At 35.6% G+C, this 24,652-nt stretch overlaps 1 protein-coding gene across 1 annotated transcript; it reads right to left on the bottom strand.

The window, feature by feature from the left end:
* Positions 1 to 1,104: 1,104 nt before the first annotated feature.
* admb (adrenomedullin b) lies at positions 1,105 to 3,352 on the bottom strand. Its single transcript, XM_073850959.1, has 4 exons — positions 3,216 to 3,352; positions 2,786 to 2,898; positions 2,576 to 2,704; positions 1,105 to 2,229 (listed from the first exon to the last, which is right to left on the bottom strand). The coding sequence occupies exons 2-4, from the start codon at positions 2,884 to 2,886 to the stop codon at positions 2,022 to 2,024; spliced, it is 438 nt and encodes a 145-aa protein (XP_073707060.1). The 5' UTR covers positions 2,887 to 2,898; positions 3,216 to 3,352; the 3' UTR covers positions 1,105 to 2,021.
* Positions 3,353 to 24,652: the final 21,300 nt, after the last annotated feature.

Raw genomic sequence — 24,652 nt, 5'->3', positions numbered from 1 at the left:
TTTGCTTTTGCGTTCAGCTATGCTCTTTTAAATTTGTATCCATATAAAAATACGATACATGGACGCCTGAGTGTACACCAATTTCCAAGAAGTACTTAAGTAACTTTTCTTTTAATTAGAAAAAAAATGTGGAAATGGTCTGTTTTGCTACTCTCTGCAGCTCATCACATGAACGTTGTTTCGTAAGACTGCCTTTTATCTGTAAACGACGAAGTTGAATGACTTTATCTTTACTCTGCTTTCGATTTCATCAGTGTTCTTCATTTTGTCACTTTGCTATTAACGTTACTTGAAGTTGAGATGTTGTTTCTTTTAGCGTGTATAATAATTGAAGGGCAAAGCGCGCCCTCTGCTGGGTTTGTAGGCCTAATTAACTTCTTGAAGTTCTTCTAGAAGTTCTTCTTGAAGTTCATGTTAAGTATAGCCTACTACAAATACATTTTCATATTATGTACTTAATAAAAGAATACCCTGCAATTGTAATTTTAGTATACTAAACTGGTATATTTAAAATCTGCTAAATTGGAACAGCTAATTTTGTACTTCATGGACTTTAATTGTGCAGAAGTAGTGCTGAGGTCCAACTGAAGATGTATTTATGTATATTTGATGATTCTAAAGTGGAACTATTGCAAGTATGCTTTAGGTCCACTTAAAATCTTTTGCACTTAAAGACTTAAAAGACTTGCATTTAAAGGCTTAATATTAAGAAATGTGCATTGTGTTCAAGTAGTACTCCAGTAAATAAAACATTTTATAGGTCTATCAGTCTCAAGTGATCAGTGCATATGTTAATAGAATTGAACTATACTTAGTGTAAAATAAATGCATTTTTATACTAAGTATATTTATCACTTTTTTACTAGTGTATTTTATTTTTATTTAGCTTCATTGCAGATATTTTAGCTAAAAAATGATATTATATTGTCTAAACTTTTATTGTTTAAAGAAATTATGCATTGACATGTAGGCAAGTTTCAGTTTTTCATGCTTGATGGCATCACAACACAACATTTGGTGAACTTAATATTTTATTATTATGAGTTTGTTTTTTGTTTTTCATTCAAGCTGCCATTGAAATAACACAGACGATTTTTCCTCACACACTCTTGCTGGCGTTTAATAGGTTATTAATTAACAGGTGTCACATTATTGAACAATTCAGGTGGAACAAAATGCTTTTCATTATAGCGATATGAACTTATATGATAAACATCTTATTTCAAAATAAACTATAGATGCCCTTTTCTGTAGCTATACAATAGTTTCTTAGGAATACATGTACAGTATGTAGATATAAATATATGTTCTTTTAACATACAGTATTTTCATAATATACATCTTTGTACACATTAACAATAATAGACTACATAACAATATTAAAGTGAAATATTGCACGGCTCCCACAGTATATGTAAATCAGTCTTCAAGTATACGGATGTCCTTGAGGACAACAAAAATCATTTCTTCCATAAAGAGTTTTCTCTCAATTCTTCATCATTGGTCCTCCAGGGTAAATAGCTTTAAGTCATAAAAATAGTTCCCTTTTCTTCTTCTTGCTATTCTCTCTCCGTCCTCTTGAATGAAAGTTTGCGCTGGCAGAGTTCTAGTTCCTTCATTCCTCCAGCAGAGGGCGCATCAGTGCTGCAGAAGAGACAGAGAGTCCCAAAGCTCCATTAGAATGACAAGAATGCTAAACACATGCATTGACCAACTATTTCCTTTCGTATTGCTTTAGACCCACACATATTTTAACATATATCTATATTTTCCCAACTGGATTCCTTTTTTCCGCAACCACTTTAAGTGACCTGAATCCTTCTCAGTCCAACCCATCAGGCAAAGAGAGGATGGAGAGAAGGATGCTCCAGTTGCTCCTTTGTGCCTGAAGAGAGTACACTAACGTTCAGTTTCAGAAGTATCTCAGTAAACCAAGCCAATGGAAACCAAAAGCCCAGGACAAACCGCAAAGGTGTTCACGGGTTGTTCTTTAATCCTCTTTATGGATGGATTCTGGAAAGTCAGTGCAAGGAAGTTTGATGGGAACGTCTCCGCCGGCGTCCGTAGCCCTTTGAGCTGATCTTCTCAGTAGGGGCGTTGTTCGTCTTCGTGTTGATTATATTCAGCAGGTGGGCCAGATCGTGCACTGAGCAGGTGGACAGAATACAGCCTGCTCTTTCCACTCTTTTGACTGAGTAGGCTGGTTCTGTTCGCTTTACCCTCACGCTCCTGGGGAGAAACAGAAAGAATGTTTTAAATCATGTTTTTTTTATGGGAACATTAGCAAAACGTTCCTTATGACACGGGACGCGAAAGTTATCGCGTCGCGGCCGCGACCAAGCGACCGATTCAAATCATTTGAACTTTATGTCAGCAAGTCATAAATAGAACGAGGCATCAGTTTGCTGTCGGGGAATTGTCGCGTCGCGTCGCGTCGCCGCATTCACTAGACAGCATCACTGATTATAATGGGTTCTATAGTATTTTGTCGCCTCGCGGTGTAGACGCGATGTTAGAATATGTTTTGTCAGTTTGGCCTTGGTATGTGTTTCTTTATTCAAAGAATGTTTCATACCTGTGCTGTGGTACAAATGACTCACTATCGCTGTTCTTCTGAGTCAGCGAAGCTGCTGAGTTGCTCTCGCTCTTCTCAGACAAGCTGTGGGCATCTCTCCTCACCCTACCCTGAAGCCAAACACTGAGCCTAGTCAATGACAAGAGAAACCCATTAGATTTTATTCAAAATCAGTTTTGAACAAGACAAGTGGTTCAGTCATGAACATACCTTCTCAAACCCTCCTTATTCAGAGGTTTTGCACTTGTGATGCTCATTAGAAGTGTGGTCAGCACACACCACAGGAAAGCCTTCTGAAGCACTGAGTTCATTGTGAATGGAACCTGTGGAAGAACATGCAGAAATTGTATTAGTTGTATGAAATGCATGCTCATTTTATCTTTACATCTCATGAATTGTGAAAAAATAAGTCCTGGTTGACTCCTAGCTGGTCACTCATTTATTTTGAAAGTTACACAGAGGTTAGGTTTTGCTCAGGCATATCATTTCCCAGTAGCAAGACTTATGCTTGTCTGTTGAGTCAAGTGCACCCTTGGTGCAATGATATTGACTTTGCATAAGTCAGATTTTTTTTGTTAACTATGTTAACTTGACCTTTGAGGTCAACAAAGCCAAGAGTTAACAAGCCAAGAAAACATACCTGATAGTTTCAGTTGGTCTCTGGAATTGACTGCACACTCAAAAAGTGGTGATGGTGATGGTGAAGTCCGTGTTTTAGTGTATTTCCAAGTAGAGTCCAAATCTTGGTTGGCTAGGGATGAGTATTCAGCTGTGACACTGCTAATGGTCTGAGTTTCACAGAAAAACCTGAGTGCTTTATATACTTTACAGGGGGTGGGAAGGGGCGGGAGTTGTCTTGAGTGATAGCAGCCACATCCCTGTTCTAAACTAGCCAACAACTTTACGTGCTCTGTCTTAAAAGGATGGAATATAACCCCTGGGAGAAATCATTACTTCAGCATTCCTGTAATATTGTTTTTAATTAGATGACACCATTTGTTTTGGTTCCGAATCATTTTCATATCTTCTGCATGTCTGTGTTCACAGAGTCTGAGAGGGTTTGAATTGTAGATGGACAGGCAGAATTGTAGATGGAAAGATTCATTTTACCAGACAAATATGCTTCAGCATCAGCCTTGTAAACATCTGATGATTAACTTCCTGAGGAGCATCTGGAATGCACGTCTAATTGGTGATCGAGTTTATTTCAAATGATGTGACTGGGAGATGTTGTCCTTGGGATAATGACTCCGTACAAGCCCTCACACATTCCAGCCACCTACACATTTTGTTAACAAGTCAAGAATGTGGAATTAATGATTTCTATATCAAGTACAGCTAATATGACACTGGATGCTTTGCCAAAATAATTTGTGAATGAAACATGCCCAAATTTGTAACTGAAGAGAGAGAAAAACTGTAGATGATAATTATTCCTGCTCACACCAAACATGTGATTTAGTTCTTGTCTTTCTGGATTGTTACAAGTTCATGTGGCATTTTTTTTTCATTTGTGGATATATAAATAAATGACATCGTATATACAATACCATTCAAAGGTTCAGGGTTAGAGCAGAAAATGGTAATAAAATGAGACAAGAACTCAAAGTGTATCAGAACAAATTCATCTTGATAATAATGTCAGATAACTTTGATAGAAAGGTATGTAATGCATTACAATCAACCAAAAGATCAGACAACTGTTAGTATGACAATGTTTACACTAATATTTAAATATTTATCAATACTTTGACAATGCTTAATTTTGTTCAGTCTGTGGTCTACAAAGAAAAAACAGAAGCAAAACATGGTCTGGTTAAAGTGTCTGAATATATTTTGATCCCAAAAAATATCAAAAATTCAAATCTGGTGTTTGACTGAATGTATATAGAAATCTGTTATGTTTACTAAACCTGATCATTTATTTGATCAAAAATATAGTAGAAATAATAATATTGTGAAATATCGTTACAATTCCAAAATTTACTGTTTTGTATTCAATATATTTAAAGTTTCGCTTGATCCTTAAGAAATTATTCTAATATACTGATTTGCTCAAGAAACATTTCTTAGTATTATCAATGCTAAAAAAAGTAATATTTTTGTGAAAACAATACTTTTTCAGGATTCTTTGATGGATAGAAAGTTCAAAATAAGTATTTTGTAACATTATATTGTCCTCGTGGACAAATATTAACCTTATTTTATTTTATATGTATACAGTACACCCAATTTCAAAAATCAAAATGTTTATTTTTTTTAATGGGCTCCTGTTTTACACAGTTGTGAACTGTCTGGTTTTTAAAAGCCTCATTTGACCACATTAGATACAATAGAATTGCAAATAGGCTGTGTGTCTATGGTAACATTATGTTAAGTGTCTCATAAGGTTGCTGCAAATGTTTCTGCCAAGCAAAGACATGCTCAGGAAAGACAATTTTACTCCTACAAGTTTCCATTGAGTTCAACAACACCCAATTCTATATTTAAGCCAGAGCAAAGCCTCTCCCTCTCGTCTTTTTATCTGTAGAACATAGAAAAAATGTGACAATTTTTTTTAAAGACACCGAGTGTTTTGGAACGATAAAGCACAATCTGCTGCGCTGTGGCTCAGATGTTTCTGGTCTTGGTGTAAGTGACAAACTGACTGTCTGAATGCATTTGTGGTCTTCTATCCTGCCATGCAAAACTATAGGGGATGTATTGAGGGATTGATATGGTGTGATGACTAGTGGTAAAAATAATCTATTTATGATAGAACAAAGCAGAATTGGATTCTAACAGCATCAAAGTATTGCGTTTTGGCGGTCACATGTTTTAAGCATGACAGCTCAGCTGTGATGTATTTCCTTTTTTCAGTAATAGAGTGATTACATACATGTTAGTCCCCCCTATGTGTACATTGCCAGCTGTTAAATGTGGTTAAAGCAGGTTGAAACCAGACTTTGGTTATATCAGTGCTCGAAAGACTCCAAAAAAATACTGAGGGTGTATTCCAAGCAGATGGGGCAAGTCCCCTAGAGGCATTGTTATTGCAACATCATCAAGTCAATGAATACAGACAGCCACAAATTATTTTAAGCCTCAGGAAGAGAATCTCCTCCATGAAAATGACACATCTCATCACATCCCCATGTCATGACATACATGCTCTCCTGTTTACACTTGCCAAGTAATGCATCGCAAAACCACCGTGACATTTTATGCAAAATTCATTCTGTTTTCAGTAAGTTATCTGCCTTTTTTTAGTACTATTGGGTGCCCTGTATCTATTGGTTTGATGTAATGATGACACCCTCAGACAGCACATGTTATTTATTTGTTAATAATGTGCGCATCAGAATTAATATTACTCCTCATAGGCCGATTGTATAACCAGCCCCTGGTGGAGATCCAGTGGATTTGATTCAAAACAAGTGGGTCATATCTTTTTTTACTATCAATCTTTGCATGGTGTGAACTCTGTTTTCGTGCTCAAAGCGAAATCACTAACAGATTTAGAAGAGTGGTTATTTCTACTCTGTTTCGTGGAAGTGTTTATGTGGCCTGCCGGTTACCGCAGTCGGTCTGTGTGATTTTTAAAGTTTTTTTCTGCTCTTAAAAAATGATATGATTATATGAGATAATAATACTTGTTTTTAAACAGTTAAGTTCACCCAAAAATAAAAAAAAATCCTGTCAGTAATTACTCACCCTCATGTCGTTCCAAACCCGTAAGACCTTTGTTCATCTTCTGAACACAAATTAAAATATTTTTGATGAAATCCAAGCGCTTTCTGACCCTTTATAGACAGCAATACAAAAAACACATTCAAGGCCTAGAAAGGTACACTGTAAAAAGTTTTCCCCAGTTTCAACTTAAAAACTTAAGTTTAGCAGCTGCCTTAAAATTTTAAGTCAAATCAACTTAAAAATACAAGTCCTTTTAACGACAATAAAATTAGTTAAAATGACTTGTACTTTTAAGTTGATTTAAAGGAACACTCCACTTTTTTTTAAATAGGCTCATTCTCCAACTCCCCCGAGTTAATAAGTTGAGTTTTACCGTTTTGAAATCCATTCAGCCGTTCTCCTGTTCTGGCGATATCACTTTTACCGTAGCTTAGCATAGATCATTGAATCCTATTAGACCAATAGCATTGCGTTCAAAAATGACCAACGAGTTTCGATATTTGTCCTATTTAAAACTTGACTCTTCTGTGGTGTTATAGTGTACTAATACCGGCAGAAAATGTAAAGCTGCGATTTTCTAGGCCAAAAAGATTAGGAACTACACTCCCATTCCGGCGTAATAGTCAAGGACGTTTACTGCCGTAATATGGACGCAGCAGGTGGAGTAATATCACGCAGCGCCTGAAATTAGTTCCCAGCTAGGTTAGCATTTGCACATGTGCTGCGTGATATTACTGCACCTGCTTCGGCCATGTTACGGCAGCAAACTTCATTGACTATTACGCCGGAGGGCAGTACAGTTCCTAATCTTATCGGCCTAGAAAATCGCAGCTTTACATTTTCCGCCGGTATTAGTACACAATATAACTACAGAAGAGTCAAGTTTTAAATAGGACAAATATCGAAACTTGTTGGTCATTTTTGAACGCGATGCTATTGGTCTAATAGGATTCAATGATCTATGCTAAGCTATGCTAAAAGTGATATCGCCAGAACAGGAGAACGGCTGAATGGATTTCAAAACGGTAAAACTCAACTTATTAACTCGGGGGGAGTTGGAGAATGAGCCTATTTCCAAAAAAAGTGGAGTGTTCCTTTAAATAAAAATTTTAAGGCAGCTGCTTAACTTAAGTGTTTAAGTTGAAACTGGTGAAAACTTTTTACAGTGTAGTAAGGACATCGATAAAATAGTACATGTGACATCAGTGGTTCAAACTTAATTTTACGAAGATACAAGAATACCTTTTTTACCTTTACTGTAACAACACAGCCTTAAGCTTTAAACTCCTTCAGTCTTTTTTTTAATTTACCCTGAAAATCTGAGTTACAAGAGCGATTATGAACAAAACAAGCCAGTTAAAGCTTCTAGTGAGTAGTCCTTCTGTTTGGTGTGACGAAGTTTGTCCACTTCTGTTGTCACCACTTGTTAGCAACCACCCTTTTTAAGACGTGTAAAAGCTTTACAAAAGGTGGTATTTCTGATTTATATTATGTCGGAGAATAAAACATGAAAATATTGTGAGCTTGTTTTAACCACAGACTTTATTTTAGGCATTTAACCAAAAACCTATACAGAAACTCTACTGAATTAAGAACAATTGAACCACAAATACTAAAATGCTAACTTGTTTGTGGGTTTTGGCCTACAAAAATATGCCATTCTGCAGCTCTTTATGTTATTGGTAAGTAAACCCCTTTACTATACTTAGCACTATGCTACATGTTGATTATTAGGTAAATATAGGTATTAACTATTGCAAGTATACTTCAGGTATACTTCAAATATTTTACATTTAAAGACTGATATTATACAGAATATTAAAGGGATAGATCACCCCAAAAAAATAAATTTTGTCATTTATTATTCACCCTCATGTTGTTCCAAACCTGTGAAACCATTCATTTTGGAACACAAATTAAGAGCTTTCTGACCCTCCATAGACAGCAACACAATTACCACATTCAAGGCCCAGAAAGGTAGTAAGGACATCCATAAAATAGTTAATGTGACATCAGTGGTTCAACCGTAATTTTATGAAGCTATGACAACATTTTTTGTGCACAAAAAAAAAAAAAAAAAAAAAACAGACTTATTCAACAATTTGTTCTCTTTGTGTCAGCCACATGGAGGCCACAAGTAAACTTCAGTTGTGAAATTTGGGATGTGAGATCTAAACTGAACTGTGTGAATTGTTCAGTCTTTAACTAGTACTTAAATATTTTAGACTTTGAAATCACAGTTTCAATGATGCATAGCATGCTTAAGAGGCACTCATGGCCTCATAAATGGGTCCCAAGCTTTCTTGGGAAAACCAGCTTTCCGAAATGTATACTCAAATAGTGTGTCTTTAAGACAACAGGCTAACAGGAACTGTGCACGATCAGTTAAAAACAGCAAAATGCATTTCAGGTAATTAAGTGGCAGCTTTCTGGGAAGCGTAAAAGAGGTGAATGATTTTCTGAGGAATTAATTTCTTAACACAAGCTGTTTGGTAAACTATAAAGTCGAGAAATGTTACAGTAATCGTTATTTAGGTTTGGCCAATCTTGCATTTAATAATGCTTGTCTATTCTCTGTTTTATGTTTGAGTCACATCATCACTTCAATTCGAAGGCATTTTTGCTCTCTGGAACCACTTACATGTAATCTTCCGTGGCATTTCTCTAGCTATTATTGTCTGGATTTTTATTACTCACAGTTGCTAGAATTGCACAGTTTTGATTGGTCAGTCGTTGGGTCTAATCTGATTTTAAAGATGCTGTGGATCACTTATGTGTCTAGCAGAATGTGAAGTGAAGTATTAGGCTTTAGAATAAATACCTAAAGTAATGATTCTTGGAAATGCAAACATGATCCCCTGATGGTCAACCATCCATTCTTGTCACAATCATTTTCTGCTGTGCTGTTGCTCAAGTTCTGTCATGCATAGCTGTTTTAGCACTCATCTCCTGCCATTTATGACATTACATCTTTGTCATGCAGTTCATAATCATGCATTTTCTCTTCTCACAAGGATGGAATTTTATTTGGGATAGGATATGGTTATTATCAATGCGAAACAGTTAATAAACAGTATTTTTTTTTTTTATACATTTCTAGTGTTAAGGAGTCTGAAATCATAATACACATATTGTGGTAATGTCCTTAATAGTAAAAGGAACTTTTTTGTTTGTTGGTTTGGCTGAATTGAGTTCATACAATTTGAACATGATTTGAAATGGCAAGTAAATGTTTTCATTGTTTCAATGTTTTTTATTTGCCAGCTTTCTCCTGGTCCAGAGGTCCACCTTTTAGTGCTTAGGAGGTTAATAAGTGTCAGAGCAGTGCCTGTATAATGTATGCCAGCACAGTTGTGGAACAGAAACACCAGCATGGAAAACTGCACTGTAAATCGATGGGCTGTTTCCTTAAATAAACTGGTTATTAGTAGAGGTCCTTGCAAAAATTAAGCTTTTGAAAAGGGTGCCTATAGATTTCCAGAAAATGATGTCCATTCAGGAGTGTACAATACTGTTCAACAGTTTAGGGTCAGTAAGATAGAATATATATAAACGATATATATATTACTTTTTTAAAGTATTTTTTTGATTAGAAATGACACAGACGTCTCCCAGAAGATAATAAGACACTGTACAAGAGGCATCATTGTGGAAAAAATTACTCATCTTTTATTTACATTTGAACAAAATGTGGCATGTCCAAAATTATTCATACCCTTCTCAATAATCAATAGAAAAGCCTTTATTGGCTATTACAGCAATCAAACTCTTCCTATAATTGCTGACCAGCTTTTTGCATGTCTCCACTGGTATTTTTGTCTATTCATCTTTAGCGATGAGCTCCAACTCTTTCAGATTGGAGGGTCTCCTTGCCATCATCCTGATCTTTAGCTCCCTCCACAGATTCTCAATTGGATTTAAGTCAGGACTCTGGCTGGGCCACTGCAAAACGTTAATGTTTTTGTCTGCTAACCAATCTTCACCACTTTTTCTGTGTGTTTTGGGTCGTTGTCGTGCTGAAATGTCCACTGGTGCCCCAGGCCAAGTTTCTCTGCAGACTGCCTGATGTTGTTGTTGAGAATTTTGATGTATTGCTCCTTTTTCATGGTGCCGTTTACTGTGATTAGGTTCCCTGGTCCACCGGCTGAAAAAAACACCCCCAAAACATTAAGTTCCCACCACCATGTTTGACAGTGGGGATGGTGTTCTTAGGTCCTGGCTCGAGGACCTTTCCCGATCTCGGCCCTATCTTTTTCTTTCTACTTTTACTTACTGTCGTCTCTATACTGTCCTATAATAATAAATGTAAAAACGCCCCCAAAAAAGTTCTTAATGTTCAATTCAGCATATTAGAATGATTTCTGAAGGATCATGTGACACCTAAGACTGGAGTAATGGCTGCTGAAAAATCAGCTTTCCCATCACAGGAATAAATTACGTATTAAAATATATTAAATTAGAAAGCACTTTCAATTGTAATACTGTTCTCACAGTATTACTGTTATTTATAATTTGCTGTATTTTTAGGCAAAGAAATGCAGCCTTTGGTGAGCTTAAGTTTCTTCTTTCAAAAACATAATTTTTTTTGATGATCTCAAACAATAGTGTAGGAAGGTGTTTTAGTGCCATGTTAAAAACAAAAAAAATCTAAGTGACGAGATTAAAGTCGAAGTGTTTCAAGAATAAAGTCGAAATGTTTTGAGGTTAAAGTTATAATATTTTGAGATTATATTCTAGCCTATTGCGCTTGCAAATGGCCCAGATTGGGAGAACTAGGAGAGTCACAAAAGTCTCAGTTTTCAAAATCTGTCAGTTTTATAGTGAAGTACAAACAATATTTCAATTAAAATAATGTTTTTCACACTCTTTAATGTGGCGTGATAGTTTGCTGTTTTCACCTCAGTTTAGGTGGCATGTGAATCAGTCATCTTTCCAAAAACAATTTGACATTTGTTTCATTAAATTAGACTACATTGGGTTTTTTTTTTTATTCCTTCTTATGTTTTTTCATGTTTAAATCATGCTGTAACCTTGAAATAAAGAGCAAAAACACATTTATAATTTGTATTTCATGACAAAACTGACAGAATTTGAAAGCTGAGCTACAAAGCACAAAATTATTGCGATTACTGGGTGTCTGGCACTCGATAAATAATGAATGGAGGATGTTAAATATTATTTCCAATCATTAACTGTATTATACCGTGAACAAAACAGCTTGTGAATAGTCACTTATATACCTCAGAAAAGACAACAATATAACTTGTATGTTAACGGGTTGGAGTCCACTTCAACCTTTAGAACATTTTATTGTTGCTTTTAATTAAATACATGTGAGGAATGAAATAGTGAATGCCACAGATATTTTTGCTGAGTATAGGTGGTGAAATTTTCACAAAGAAAACAGTATAATCAGTATAATTTAATGAAACGAATGTCTCATTGTAATCAAAAAGACGATTGATTCACATACTGCGATCTGTCCCGCCACATTAAAGAGCATAAAAAACATTATTGCAAAGGCTCATTGTTTGTATTTCACTATAAAACTACATATTTTGAAAGCTGAGACTTTACTTAATATTAAAAGTACCAAAAGCACAAAGCTTATTGCTATTATTGGGTGGCTGGCGCACTACAAATAGGCCTAATGAATGCAATCAAAGACGTGAAATATTATTTCCAAGCATACTGTCCCTGCGAGTATAACACATGGTATGATTTCTGCTAATAATCACGCATAAATTCAAATAAATTTCGGTGGCCTGGCAACTTCTCCTGGTGCTTCCAATCTGGGCTATTTACATGCATTGGCTATACTCTCAAAATATTATAACTTTAATTGCTATGATTTAATTCTTGTAATTTCGACTTGATTGTCAAACTGTTTTTCCTCACTTCTTATTGGTTAACTGGTCATTGGATGATAAATGCAACTTGTTTGAAACTTTGAAATACTAGTATGTTCAAAAAGTGTTAGTAAATGTTCAATAATGATTGTTTTGCAAAATAATTGTTGGGTTTGAAATCACCATTATGGTTGTAAGAGTACCTGTTGATGAATCAAATCAATTATTTCTGAACGTAATATAAAATGACATAAAAGAATCCCGTGGTACAATGACGTTCTTTGCTATTAGCCAGTTAAATACAAATTGTTAAGTGAAAACATATTTATTTTAATTACAAGACAATTTATTGTAATTGGTTACGTTTATTTGCAAGTAGTTAGAAGTTAAATGAATTAATTGAGATGACCACAATGTAAGCTTGCACAAGTTTTAAGACATGAAATTAATTTGTGGCAATGCATTTACAGCATACTGTGCAACCTGCTCAGAGTGCGTTTATTAGAACGCTTCCCGTTAACCGGCGTATCATGTGACCTGCTCTCAAAGTACAATAAAATATTTTCCACTGCTTTGTTGATAAATGGGTGAATGATTATTTGAGTGATGACACAGGCTCCTCTTTATGTAATCCTAATATTGTAGCCAGACTTTGTGTCAGTAATCAGGACAAAGTAATCCAGAGATTCTTCCTTGGCTATGAGGAGCGCACAGTCTAATTTTGCTTTTGGGACAACTTCTTGTTAGTCATGTGGTGTTTAGTTTTTTGGGTCTTGGCTTATCTTCTTTGCGGTGATATTAGATGATGTCTGTGTTTGCCCACTGCGAATCACACTGCTTTTAATTCTGTTTATGTACTTTATACTTTAGACATGGACTCAATGAAACTGTTCTTATACATTTTATAAAACAGGAATCGTTTAATTTTCAGTCTGCTTTCATGGAGGTCCATTTTAGGGTTTGCCACACATGCTAATTGTATCGTATTACACATTCAAGAGGAAGTTACAACAGGATTCTGTCAAAATCAGATATGTTTTTTTTTTCCTTTTATTTAATTCACTTAAAATATTTGTAAGATGAATTGTTAAATCCTGTAACAATGAGTGTTCAGGAAGTAATGTGAGACAGCCTTCCTAACATCTAGGGTTATTCTGGGGTTACTTGAAAATCTTCCAATCTACAAGACTATAATGATAAAATGGTAACAGTACAAAAAGGTTCCATTTGTTAACATGAATTCAAATATTTCTAAAGCATTTATTAATCGTAGTTAATTTCAGTATTTGCTAACACATTATTAAAATCAAAAGTTGTATAATCGTCAAACCAAAAATTATTCAGACACCAGATAAAATTTTTGATATTTTTTTACTAGTGAGTGCAGGACACTATAGTTAATTTATGTAAGTGAGGACTGCAAAATAAATTAAACTGTGATATATTATACCCCAAAAATTCTTCATACAGTGAAGATTATACCAGCAGGACCTATGCCATAAAAAATGTAAAATCCGGTAAAAGCTTGTTGGTACTTTGTGAATGTCACCTTATCTATAAAAGGGTGACGTGTTCAAAGCACAAGTTTGAATGGATTTGCTGATGTTACATGTGGTGGGATTCCGGTTATCTGTTTTTTCTTTGTAGTTTACACTTCCTGAGAACATAGAAGCACGGCACACGCACATGTATAATGTTTAAACAAGTGTTGTATGTTCCCCGGAGCTACATCTGCTTTGTAAGTCAAACACAGCGTCATTCAGTCAAATACAGTGACATTGCAATACATGTGTGTTGGATCTTTAAAAGAATAATTAACCCAAAAATCTAAATTTGCTAAAACATTACTCACTCTAAGGCCGTCCAATATTTGTTTCTTCAACTGAATTGATTTGGATAAATTTAGCATTACATCACTTGCTCATCAATGGATCCTCTGCAGTGAATGGGTGTCGTCAGATTTAGAGTTCAGTCATGTGAAAAAAAAAAACATCACAATAATCCACAAGTAATCCACATGACCCCAGTCCATGAATTAAAGTCTTGTGGAGTGAAAAGCTGCGTGTATGTAAGAAACAACTTTATAATATACGAGTTCACTATCCAAAATACTGCTTTCTACAGTGAAAAAGTTGTCTCGTCTGAATCAGGAGAGAAGTATGCACAGATCAAGCACTTGTTTACAAGTGAAAACAGTTTTAAATTAATATGTCAGGAGCCTTAATGATGGATTTGTTTCTTACAATCTTCACAACCCTGCTGAAGGCTGGTTTTAGCTGGTCATCCAGCCTGGTCTTAGCTGGTCAGCAGGCTGGTTTTAGAGAGGTTTTGGCCACTTTTTGACATTAGCTGGTCAGGCTGGGAGACCAGCTGGAACAACCAGCTTTACAAACCTAGCCAGGCTGGGAGACCAGCTTAAACCAGCTGAGATCAGCCAACCATTTTAGGCTTGTTTTAGCTGTTTTTTTTTAAGATGTTAACTGATGGACTGGAGTTGGTGTGTCACGATATACTGGTATTGACAATAATCGTGATATTCAAATAATGTAATATCGTTATCGTGTTAATTAGGGGTGTCACAATATACAGGTGTTGTCGATATTTGAAAATGAATAGTACACAAATAATAATATGACACATAATAATCCAGCACCAGTGCCATTTTACAGTGTTAAACTCTCACGTGTGATTTGTTTCATTCATACTCGATACCGAAGGGCGTTCTTGCGCAAAAACAAGCAACCAGTGTTGCCAATCCACGGTTTTTCTGCAGAAATAAGATACTTTAACATTGTTTCTTCAGTTGTTTTTCATGTCCGTGGGTTGAAGTGATCACAATAACGTGATATTTAACCCCTGGAATGCAATTTTTAATGTTGACCCCCCTTGAAATGCGATTAGGCTAGTTTTGGGCTAGTATTGAGTAGTATTTGGGTGGTTTTTGTTGTGAAAACCTGGCAACCCTGCAAACGACTTTCCAGGAAATCCCATATATGGACAAAGGCATCCAGCTGTCCATAGACTGGAGTTATGTGGATTACTTATGGATTATTATGATGTTTTTATCAGCTGTTAAGACTCACATTCTGACGGTACCCATTCACTAGAGAATCCATTGATGATGCTAAAATAAATTTCTCCAAATCTGTTCTGATGAAGAAACAAACTCATCTACCTCTTGGACTTGGATGACCTGATGGTGAGTAGATTTTGTGCAAATTTTCATTTTTGGGTAACTATTCCTTTAAGGAATTTCAGCAACTTGTTTAGAATGCAAAGTGATCCATGCATGATTAGATAGTGCAGGTAGTTTTAATTGCAGAAAGAAAAAAAACAGCAGAATGCAAACATTTCTGGCATTTATGATCGGCCATAGAAATCTGTGTTCATACATTCCTAATTTCTGACCTTGAAATGCGATTGGGCTAGTTTTGGGAAAGTATTGAGTAGTATTTGGGTGGGTTTTGTTGTGAAAACCTTGCAAGCCTGCAAACGACTTTCCAGGAAATCCCTTAAATGGACAAAGGCATCCAGCTGTCCATAGACTGGAGTTATGTGGATTACTTATGGATTATTATGATGTTTTTTAGCTGTTAAGACTTACATTCTGACAGTACCCATTCACTGTAGAGAACCCATTGATGAGCAAGTGATGCTACAATACATTTCTCCAAATCTGTTCTGATGAAGAAACAAACTCATCTACCTCTTGAATGACCAAATGGTGAGTAGATTTTGTGCAAATTTTCATTTTTGGGTAACTATTCCTTTAAGGAATTTCAGCAACTTGTTTAGAATGCAAAGTGATCCATGCATGATTAGATAGCGCAGGTAGTTTTAATTGCAGAAAGAAAAAAACATAGAATGCAAACATTTCTGGCATTTATGATCGGCCATAGAAATCTGTGTTCATACTTTTTTAACTTCTGACCATGCGATTGGGCTAGTTTTGGGCTAGTATTGAGTAGTATTTGGGTGGGTTTTGTTGTGAAAACCTGGCAACCCTGCAAACGACTTTCCAGGAAATCCCTTATATGAACAAAGGCATCCAGCTGTCGCTGTAGCTGAATAAAATGAGGAAAGAAAGTTTTGTACGATGAAACTTGATGAGAGTCAGCACACGATTATGTTTGTGTGTTCTTCAAGCCATCTCAGGTATTTATTATGGATAAAGTAAATTTATATTGCAATGCTAATTGACATAGCCTTTATCACTGTATAGAATACTATAAAATAAAAATCAAACACCCGATTGGTGCTATAACGCACATTTGGAGTAAAAATATATAGTTATTCTTATAAAAAGCTTAGCATTTTAGTCTCTTCTGTTTAGTATAATTGTTGCTTTTGTATGAGATGGTGTGATTCATTAGTCAAAAAAGAAATATATATATATATATATATTTTTTTTTATTTATTCCATGGAATGTCTGGACACTGGATTCTGATTGGCTGGCAGGTGTGCAGTAAAACCGTTTAATGCACAGGTAGTTCCAAGTCAGTTTAATCACCGTTCTATATTAATGCGCTGCTTTAATTGATGCACGCAAAAGCACAGAGAGAGAGGTCGCAGATCGCATTGTGCTGTGCACATACATAAACTTCTTGTCAGCGTTTGCCTGCGATCCTCATTAAAATATCCTAGATACTAGATCGCTACATTATATTCCTCAGCAACAGGGTGGTAAAGCTGCTGTTTTTGAATGAATTGTTGTTTGTAGAGAGATACGCACAGCATGCAGGCAGGTAACGTTAGGCACACACACAACTGTCATCTCTCTTGCCTTTAAACTCTCTCTTGGTCGATCGATAATCTACTGAAACAAATGCTATTTTTCATTCAAATAAATGTGATCTTACCGGACTATTTAATCTCTGAGTCTGATTTGAAGCGGGCAGAATGCTAGAGCTGCGTGTCATAACTGACGAAAATAACCGTCTTTTTTATCCATTCAGTTAAATTTTGCGCTGCAAATATCAATCCTAGTTTTAATTTGTCTATAACCATGGAATAAGCGGGATAATCAACGGTTTGCCGTGCGTTAAAGGATTTAAAAAAACTTCTAAAACTTTGCGGAGGCAACCACCCTCCGCGTCGGGCGGTTATTAGCCTCCACGTCGTGCATTTAAAATCCTTTAACGCACGGCAAACCGTTGATTATCCCTTACTTATATCACGTTATACTGTTACATGAAATTTCAAGGCCACGATAATCATGTAGTTAAAATTACTATAGCTATAGCAGCCCTAGACTGAAGTCATGTGTATTACTTTGATTATTATGATGTTTTTATCAGCTGTTTAGACTCACATACTGACGGCACCCATTCACTATAGAGAATCCATTGGTGAGCAAGTGATGCTACAATACATTTCTCTAAATCTGTTCCGATGAAGAAACAAACTCATCTACCTCTTGGACTTGGATGACCTGATGGTGAGTAGATTTTAAGGAATTTCAGCAACCTGTTTAAAATTGAAAGTGATCCATGCTTGATTAGATTGCGCAGGTAGTTTTAATTGCAGAAAGAAAGAAAAAACATTGCAGAATGCAAAAATTTCTGGCATTTATGTTCGGCCACAGAAATCTGTGTTCATACATTCCTAACTTCTGACCATGAAATGAATTAGGCCCCACAGAGAACACCTGAACATCCATCTGCAAAGGGGCCACGCTGGACATGGCGCACGGTCCAGGGACAGCTTCATCAGAGCTTCTCACAAAACAGATGGAGATCTGCTTAATTAAGTTTCAAAAACTCAAATTTCATTTTTACTGACACCTTATATTGCTCTGATCAGATAATGTACCAGGTTGACTATCTGTTTACTATCTGTAAACTATTTATGAGTACCCGTGCTATGGTTCATTTGTCCATAAATTGTTGGATTAAAATGTGTGTGGGCTGTTGCCAATAGATTCTTGTTTGTTGAAAACATGAATGATTGATGCTTCGCTTGGCCTGTGTTAGGCACCAGGGGGTGGTTTCAAACATACAACTTCACTCCGTGAAGTTGAGATGGCTTGTGCATGTGACTTATTTTTAGCACTTACTTAGTAATCTGCTTTGTGTTAACTGTCCCTTTACTATTCATTCTTAATCTGTGACCGCATTCCCTGTTCACATCTTGATTTAATCCAATTCTGCCCTTTATTTATGATGCGTGACTGAATTCGCTCCTCCAGATGAATTTTGACTCAGCACTTCAGAATTTCTGCCTGTTTATTTAGCACAAGTAAACCAGGGTCACTCTAGGATTAAGTTTGTTTTTTAGTGTCAAAAGGTCAGGCTGTTTACTTGTCTGCAAAATATGGATGTTTTACATGTCAGAATTATTCAGAACAGGTTTTTTAAATCACATCCTGTTTTTTAAACCCGATGCTACACTGCATTAAAGAATAGTCAAATGAAGCATGATGTTGTGCAAATATTAGATCATGTTTCATAGTTGGAAAGCCTCTCAGTATATAAAACGAATGGTCACAGCTGCAAAAGCAGTTTCAATTTTTATTAACAAAGAACATTTTAGTGTTTTTTTTACCTGTCCAGAATTCACTTAGCACTGTAAGCCGCAAATTAAGTAAAAAATAAATAAAACTCTTTTTATTACTTTTTATTAAATAAATTCTGTCATCATGTTATTTAAAAAAAGGTATGACTGACACTTTTCTATGAAACACAAAAGAAGATAAACAACATTTGACTCAACTGACTTGTATTGTCATAAAATAAAATAATAACATAAAATTCACATGATCTTTCTGAAATCATTCTAACATGCTGATTTGGTGCTCAATAAGCACATCAATAATAAAATAAATTCACATGATACTTCAGAAATAATTCTAATGTGCAGATTTGCACAGCTAAAATAAATACAGTAAAATAAATACAAATTCAAAATAGACTTTTGTGTTTCACAGAAGAAAGTCCACATGACTAATGATCACAGAATATTCATTCTTGGATGAAATATAAGTGAATGTTCTTAAAAAAGCATCCATTCATCCAATGTGTAAGTATCATGAAAATAAAATGTGTTTTTAATACGGCATATGACCTTTTAACACTCATAGCATATTGTATTGAAACACTTGTATCATGTTGTAGAATATAGGTATTTCATTGGAAAGCATTTGTGGTTCTCCCATCATCCATCGGCAAATCCGACTGGCTTTGAAACCCCAACTCTGAGTTTATAGAGTCAGGTGGGGTCATCTTGTAATTAAAAAGCTGCATTGCACATGTACGTTTGAAATGCAAAACATGTGCTTAGTGGCTATTTTTCAGTCATTACACTAATATGCTGTGATTGCTTTGAAATGCAACGTAGCTGTAGATGCATCTTGTTTATCCCCCAGATATGATTTGGCTGAAATGAGACAGCAGATACTGTTAGAACATGTGTGTCCAATCAGAATTACCTCGTGCGCATGGAATGTGTGGCATTTATAGTGACTCTGGTGTCAGAAGTCAAATGAATGGCAAGCTGCAGCGCAGAATGTACTTAACTCTTTAAGGACTCTTCTTACAGATGCAGGAGGTCCATATAGTTGTTTTGTACAGCAGTCGTTTTTGGATTCACATATTCTGTGTTCAGCTCTAATAATGAACTACGAATTAACTCATATTAAACTTGAAATATTCCATTAACATTGAAATAGGAATATAAATCAGGGGTGTTTCCTAAGGAGGCAAGGGAGGCACAAAATACTGGATGAAAAATCATAGTACAAAAATAAAACAACACCAATATTACAAAATATAACATTAAAATGTGTATAAATCACTTGTTTTTATAAGGAAACATTGTCTAACAGTGACACTCTTTCACATTAAAGATGTTTTCATATAGTCCACAAGAGAGAATAATCGTTAAATTTATCAAAACGACCCTGTTCAAAAGTTTACTTCCCCTTGATTCTTAATGCTGTGTTGTTACCTGAATGATCCACAGCTGTGTTTTTTTGTAGAGTAATAGTTGTTCGTGAGTACCTTGTTTGTTCTGTACAGTTAAACTGCATTTATTTTTGTGTATTTAAACCAATTCCAGCAATGACTGTATGATTTTGAGATCCAAACTTTTCATACTGAGGACAACTGAGGAACTCATATGCAACTATAACAGAAGGTTCAAGCGTTCACTGATGCTCCAGAAGTGAAAACAATGCATTAAGAGCCTGGGGGTGAAAACTTTTGAAAAGAATAGAGATGTGTACATTTTTTTTAAATATCATATTTTTTCATTTAGTACTGCCCTTCAGAGTTTCCCAAAGGAGTTGCATATGAGTCGCTCAGTTGTCCTCAGTGTAAAAAGATGGATATCAAAATCATACAGATTCACAAAAATGCTGAAACACCAAAGAATTGGACCTGAAGGATTTTTCTGAAGAACAGCGGGCAGTTTTACTGTTCAGGACAAACAAGGGACTCGTGAACAACTATCACTAAACAACAAAACAGCTGTGGATCATGCAGGTAACAACACAGTATCAAGAATCAAGGGGAAGTACACTTTTGATCAGGGTCATTTTTATAAATTCAATCATTATTTTTTCTTATGGACTATATGTAAACATCTTTTATGTGAAATATCTTATTTAGGCCAGTACTAAATAAACAATAACATGCATTTTGTATGATCCCTCTTATTTTGGTAAAATTATTAACATTTTGCAGATTCTGAAAGGGGGCTGTAAACTTTTGACCTCAACTGTAATGCCGTTAGAGGAAGACTTATTTACAAAAGTAAGTAAACAACTCACACACTCAGATATTACCACTTTGTTATGTCAAAGACTTAAAATGGCATAAAAACGTGATCTGTGGGAGTTTTTAGTGAGTAATCAACTTGGTGACATTTTAAGTAAATCTCCATGTCTATGACCAATATTTACCAGGCTTTGATGACTAATGATCTGACAAATTCAAAAATAGTTCAAAGTTAATTATTAAAAAGAACAGATGAACATACGTTCACAAATAAAATATATTGTTTAAATTGTTACCACCTTAAAATGCTTAAAAGCACTTTAATAAATATAATATTGATTACATTGTTAATGTAAAAAAGTAATAATGTTTATTTAACTAAGAAAATGTGACTGGGACATAAATTTATTATGAAAGCTATTTAATAAACACGCTCTCTTTCTGTGTGGAAAGTCTTTTTGTTGATTTAACACTTTGTACTGTTTTGTTGCTGTGAATACAAGACATCCATCAGTGTGGTTGGCGGTGTATATGCAGAGCATAAGTGGGAGCAGCCTATAGCCTGCAGCAGCGAGACTGTTTCCTTATGAGTTCCTCGTGGTTGAAGGGGGGTCCTGCAGGCTCGTGCCATTTTCTGACACCGTGCCAGAGATAAGCACTGCTTATTGGAGTCAGAGCAGGGAGACGGGGGACCTCTTAACTGCTTCAGCCTCACTGGCTCCAGCCAAGCAAATTGTGACTACAGTGTCGCTACATCATCTATGAAGCATCTATGAACTTTTTGGGTTACATGGGGCAGTAAAAATCATTCAGATCATTCAGATTTGCACAACCTTCCGAGTTCCGAGTATATGTTTGCTAAGAATAATTCTTAGAGACCCTGCCATATAATGCTGTGAATTACTTTTCTGTTAGTGTTTACGGAATTTGTGTGACACAAAATACTCAAAAGACTTTCAAAACATCTTGTTTTGCCTTCCACAAATTCTGTGAATTCTTTTTTTCTTTTTATATGAATTGTCAACATTTTCAAACTTAAAATCAGAAAACTTTTGTTGCAAGTAAGTCTATGCACAGCCTATTTTTTTAGCACTGCAGAGTGAAGCATGTCACTGAATGTTCTGTTTATATAGGGTTTGCACTTACATCACGATCAGGGGTGCGTTTCCCGTACAACGACATAACTCGCTGGTTAACCTCCATAGTACGATGCATTGTTGTGGAAACGAACTAGCTAGTCACGACTGTTTCCTGAACATGGTCCCGAACATCTCCGTCGTTTGAACCACATTAGTTCAACAACGTAGGGCCGTTGTTAATGACGTCATCGAGTAAGAACTTCTGCTATTTAACTGATTAGGGATCTCAAAAATGCAGCTATATTGAACATGGCACCTAATGACTAATTTACTATTTTTTTTCCTGTCATTTCGCTTTATTTGATCTTTGATTCATCGCGTGTTCTCTCTTACGTCATACTCCGGGGTTCCCTCAGGCATTTGTGCCCATGCGCATTACTCATAAACAACGCTTATAGATGAAGCACAAAAATACATAGATTAAAATGCATTTATATTTAGATAAAATTGAGGATATAGATTGTACTGTGTGTTAGCTTGAAAACTGTGACCAAGAACATAATTTATTAAGCCCACATGTCTTACTAACAAGAAACGATGCTTCTAACCACAGGTCGACAGCTGTAGTTCCAACCAAGTAAGTTTGTGACGCTGTTTGCGAATGTTCGTTTGAACTATGTTGTTGGGAAACACCCAATCGTTGAATTACGTTGGTAATGACGGAACTTGCGACCATAGTCGGCTAACGATGCTTTTGGGAAACGCACCCCTGGTCAGTTACCTGGATGTGTGCCCATATTGGCGATACTCGGATGTAAACAACAGCAGGGATTGTGGGTGAATGTACTACTGAATACTGCTAATTTATGTTGTCTAAACCACGAAAACAATGTGTGGAAGATGCTAAATTATATAGAGAAGGACTTAGTAAGTAGGAAAGGGTGCAATATTTTAACAAACTAAACTTAATGTGGTAAAGATACATACAAGCAGTATTGATTAAGATATTAGCCTAATATTTACCTACCTGACTGGAAATGATAAGAACAAACATGAATGTTGTCAAGATTCTTGCCCTGGAAATCCTGGTTCAGTTTTTTGCACTCTTCCCCTTGATTTGTTATAACTTTTGACAGTCTATAGTACTCCAAATGTTTTCCCAGTCCGACCGATTAATACAACCCAAAACATGACAATAATTGACTATTTTTAGCAGCAATATTCAGCATAATTCGTTCGGTTAAGTGGCATTGTTTACGTTCAGTGCCGCCAATATGGCCGATTGATGACGTGTGTGAAAACCCTCTATATTTATGCTTTCAATTCAAATGGAAATCTCATACAGTATTACAGTCAATCTAAGACAGTGTTTGTGCATTAACAGCTGTCAACCATAGGTACGCAATAAGCGGTCTGAACTTCCAGAACAAAAAAAAAACATTCTTCAGTCGATAAGAAATTGTATTTTTTGAGGAAAACATTTCAGAATTTCTCTCCATATAGTGGACTTCTATGGTGCCCGCAAGTTTAAACTTCCAAAATACAGTATAATGCAGCTTCAAAGGGCTCTAAACTATCCCAGCCGAGGAAGAAGGATCTTATCTAGCGAAACGATCAGTCATTTCAAATTGACAATTAATATACTTTATATCCTCAAATGCTCATCTTGTGTAGCTCCAACTCCTGTATTCCAGTTCAAGACAGTTAGGGTATGTCAAAAAACTCTTATCTCATTTTCTTCTCCAACTTCAAAATCAGGCGTACATCGCTGCACCCAGTAAATTTGCAAACAAGATCAAATACCCTTTACAAAAAAGGTAAAACAGCAATGTAGGATGATTTTGAAGTTGGAAAAGGAAATTAGATGGAAGTTTTTCGACATACCCTAACGTCTCGACCTGGAATACACAGAGTTCACGCAGAGCTAGACAAGATGAGCATTTGAGGTTAAAAAGTATATAAACTGTAATTTTTTTTTCAGAAAATTACCAATCGTTTCGCTAGATAAGACCCTTCTTCATCACTTGGGATCGTTTGAGTTCTTGGAAGCTGCATTGAAACTGCATTTTGGAAGTTCAAAATCACGTACCATTGAAGTCCACTCTTATGGAGAGAAATTCTGAAATGTTTTCCTCAAAAAACACAATTTCTTATCGACTGAAGAAAGAAAAGAAATCTTAGACGACAAAGGGGTGAGTAAATTATCTGTACATTTTTGTTCTGGAAGTTAACTTTTCCTTGAACTTTTCTACACAGTGCAGTTTTTATTTTGGTTGCATATGCACACCTAAAATTGCCGTAAAATTGACAAGAACAACTGAAATACACATACTTAAACAGAAGAATTAAGGTAAGTGCTCTTATAAAAATATAAACTTTGAAAACAAATGAAAACAATAATACTAGTTAATAAAAATACAATCAATCTTTATTCACAATGCATTAACTAATGTTAAAGGATTAGTTCACTCGCAGAATAAAAATTTCCTGGTAATTTACTTTCATTGTTCATTTCTCTTTTTTCAGTCAAAAAAAAATTGAAGTTTTTGCGGAAAGCATTTCAGGATTTTTCTCCACATAGTGGACTTCTAAGGGGATCAACAGGTTGAAGATCCTAATTGCAGTTTCAATAAAGGGTTCTACACGATCCCAGCCAAGGAAAAGGGTCTAATCTAGCGAAACAATTAACAAATTTTATATTAATATTTAATCACATTTTTATTTATTTGGACCTTCAACCTATTGGCTCCCTTTGAAGTCCA

Source organism: Garra rufa, chromosome 11 (genome assembly GCF_049309525.1).
Source record: "Garra rufa chromosome 11, GarRuf1.0, whole genome shotgun sequence".
NCBI lineage: Eukaryota > Metazoa > Chordata > Actinopteri > Cypriniformes > Cyprinidae > Garra > Garra rufa.
This window is presented reverse-complemented; position numbering and strand designations above follow the sequence as displayed.

Coding starts and splice junctions, on each gene's coding strand:
- admb (XM_073850959.1), bottom strand. CDS start 2,886: ATGAACTCAGTGCTTCAGAAGGCTTTCCTGTGGTGTGTGCTGACCACA. Junction 2,705..2,785: donor AATAAGGAGGGTTTGAGAAG/GTATGTTCATGA, acceptor GTCATTGACTAG/GCTCAGTGTTTGGCTTCAGG. Junction 2,230..2,575: donor TCATTTGTACCACAGCACAG/GTATGAAACATT, acceptor GTTTCTCCCCAG/GAGCGTGAGGGTAAAGCGAA.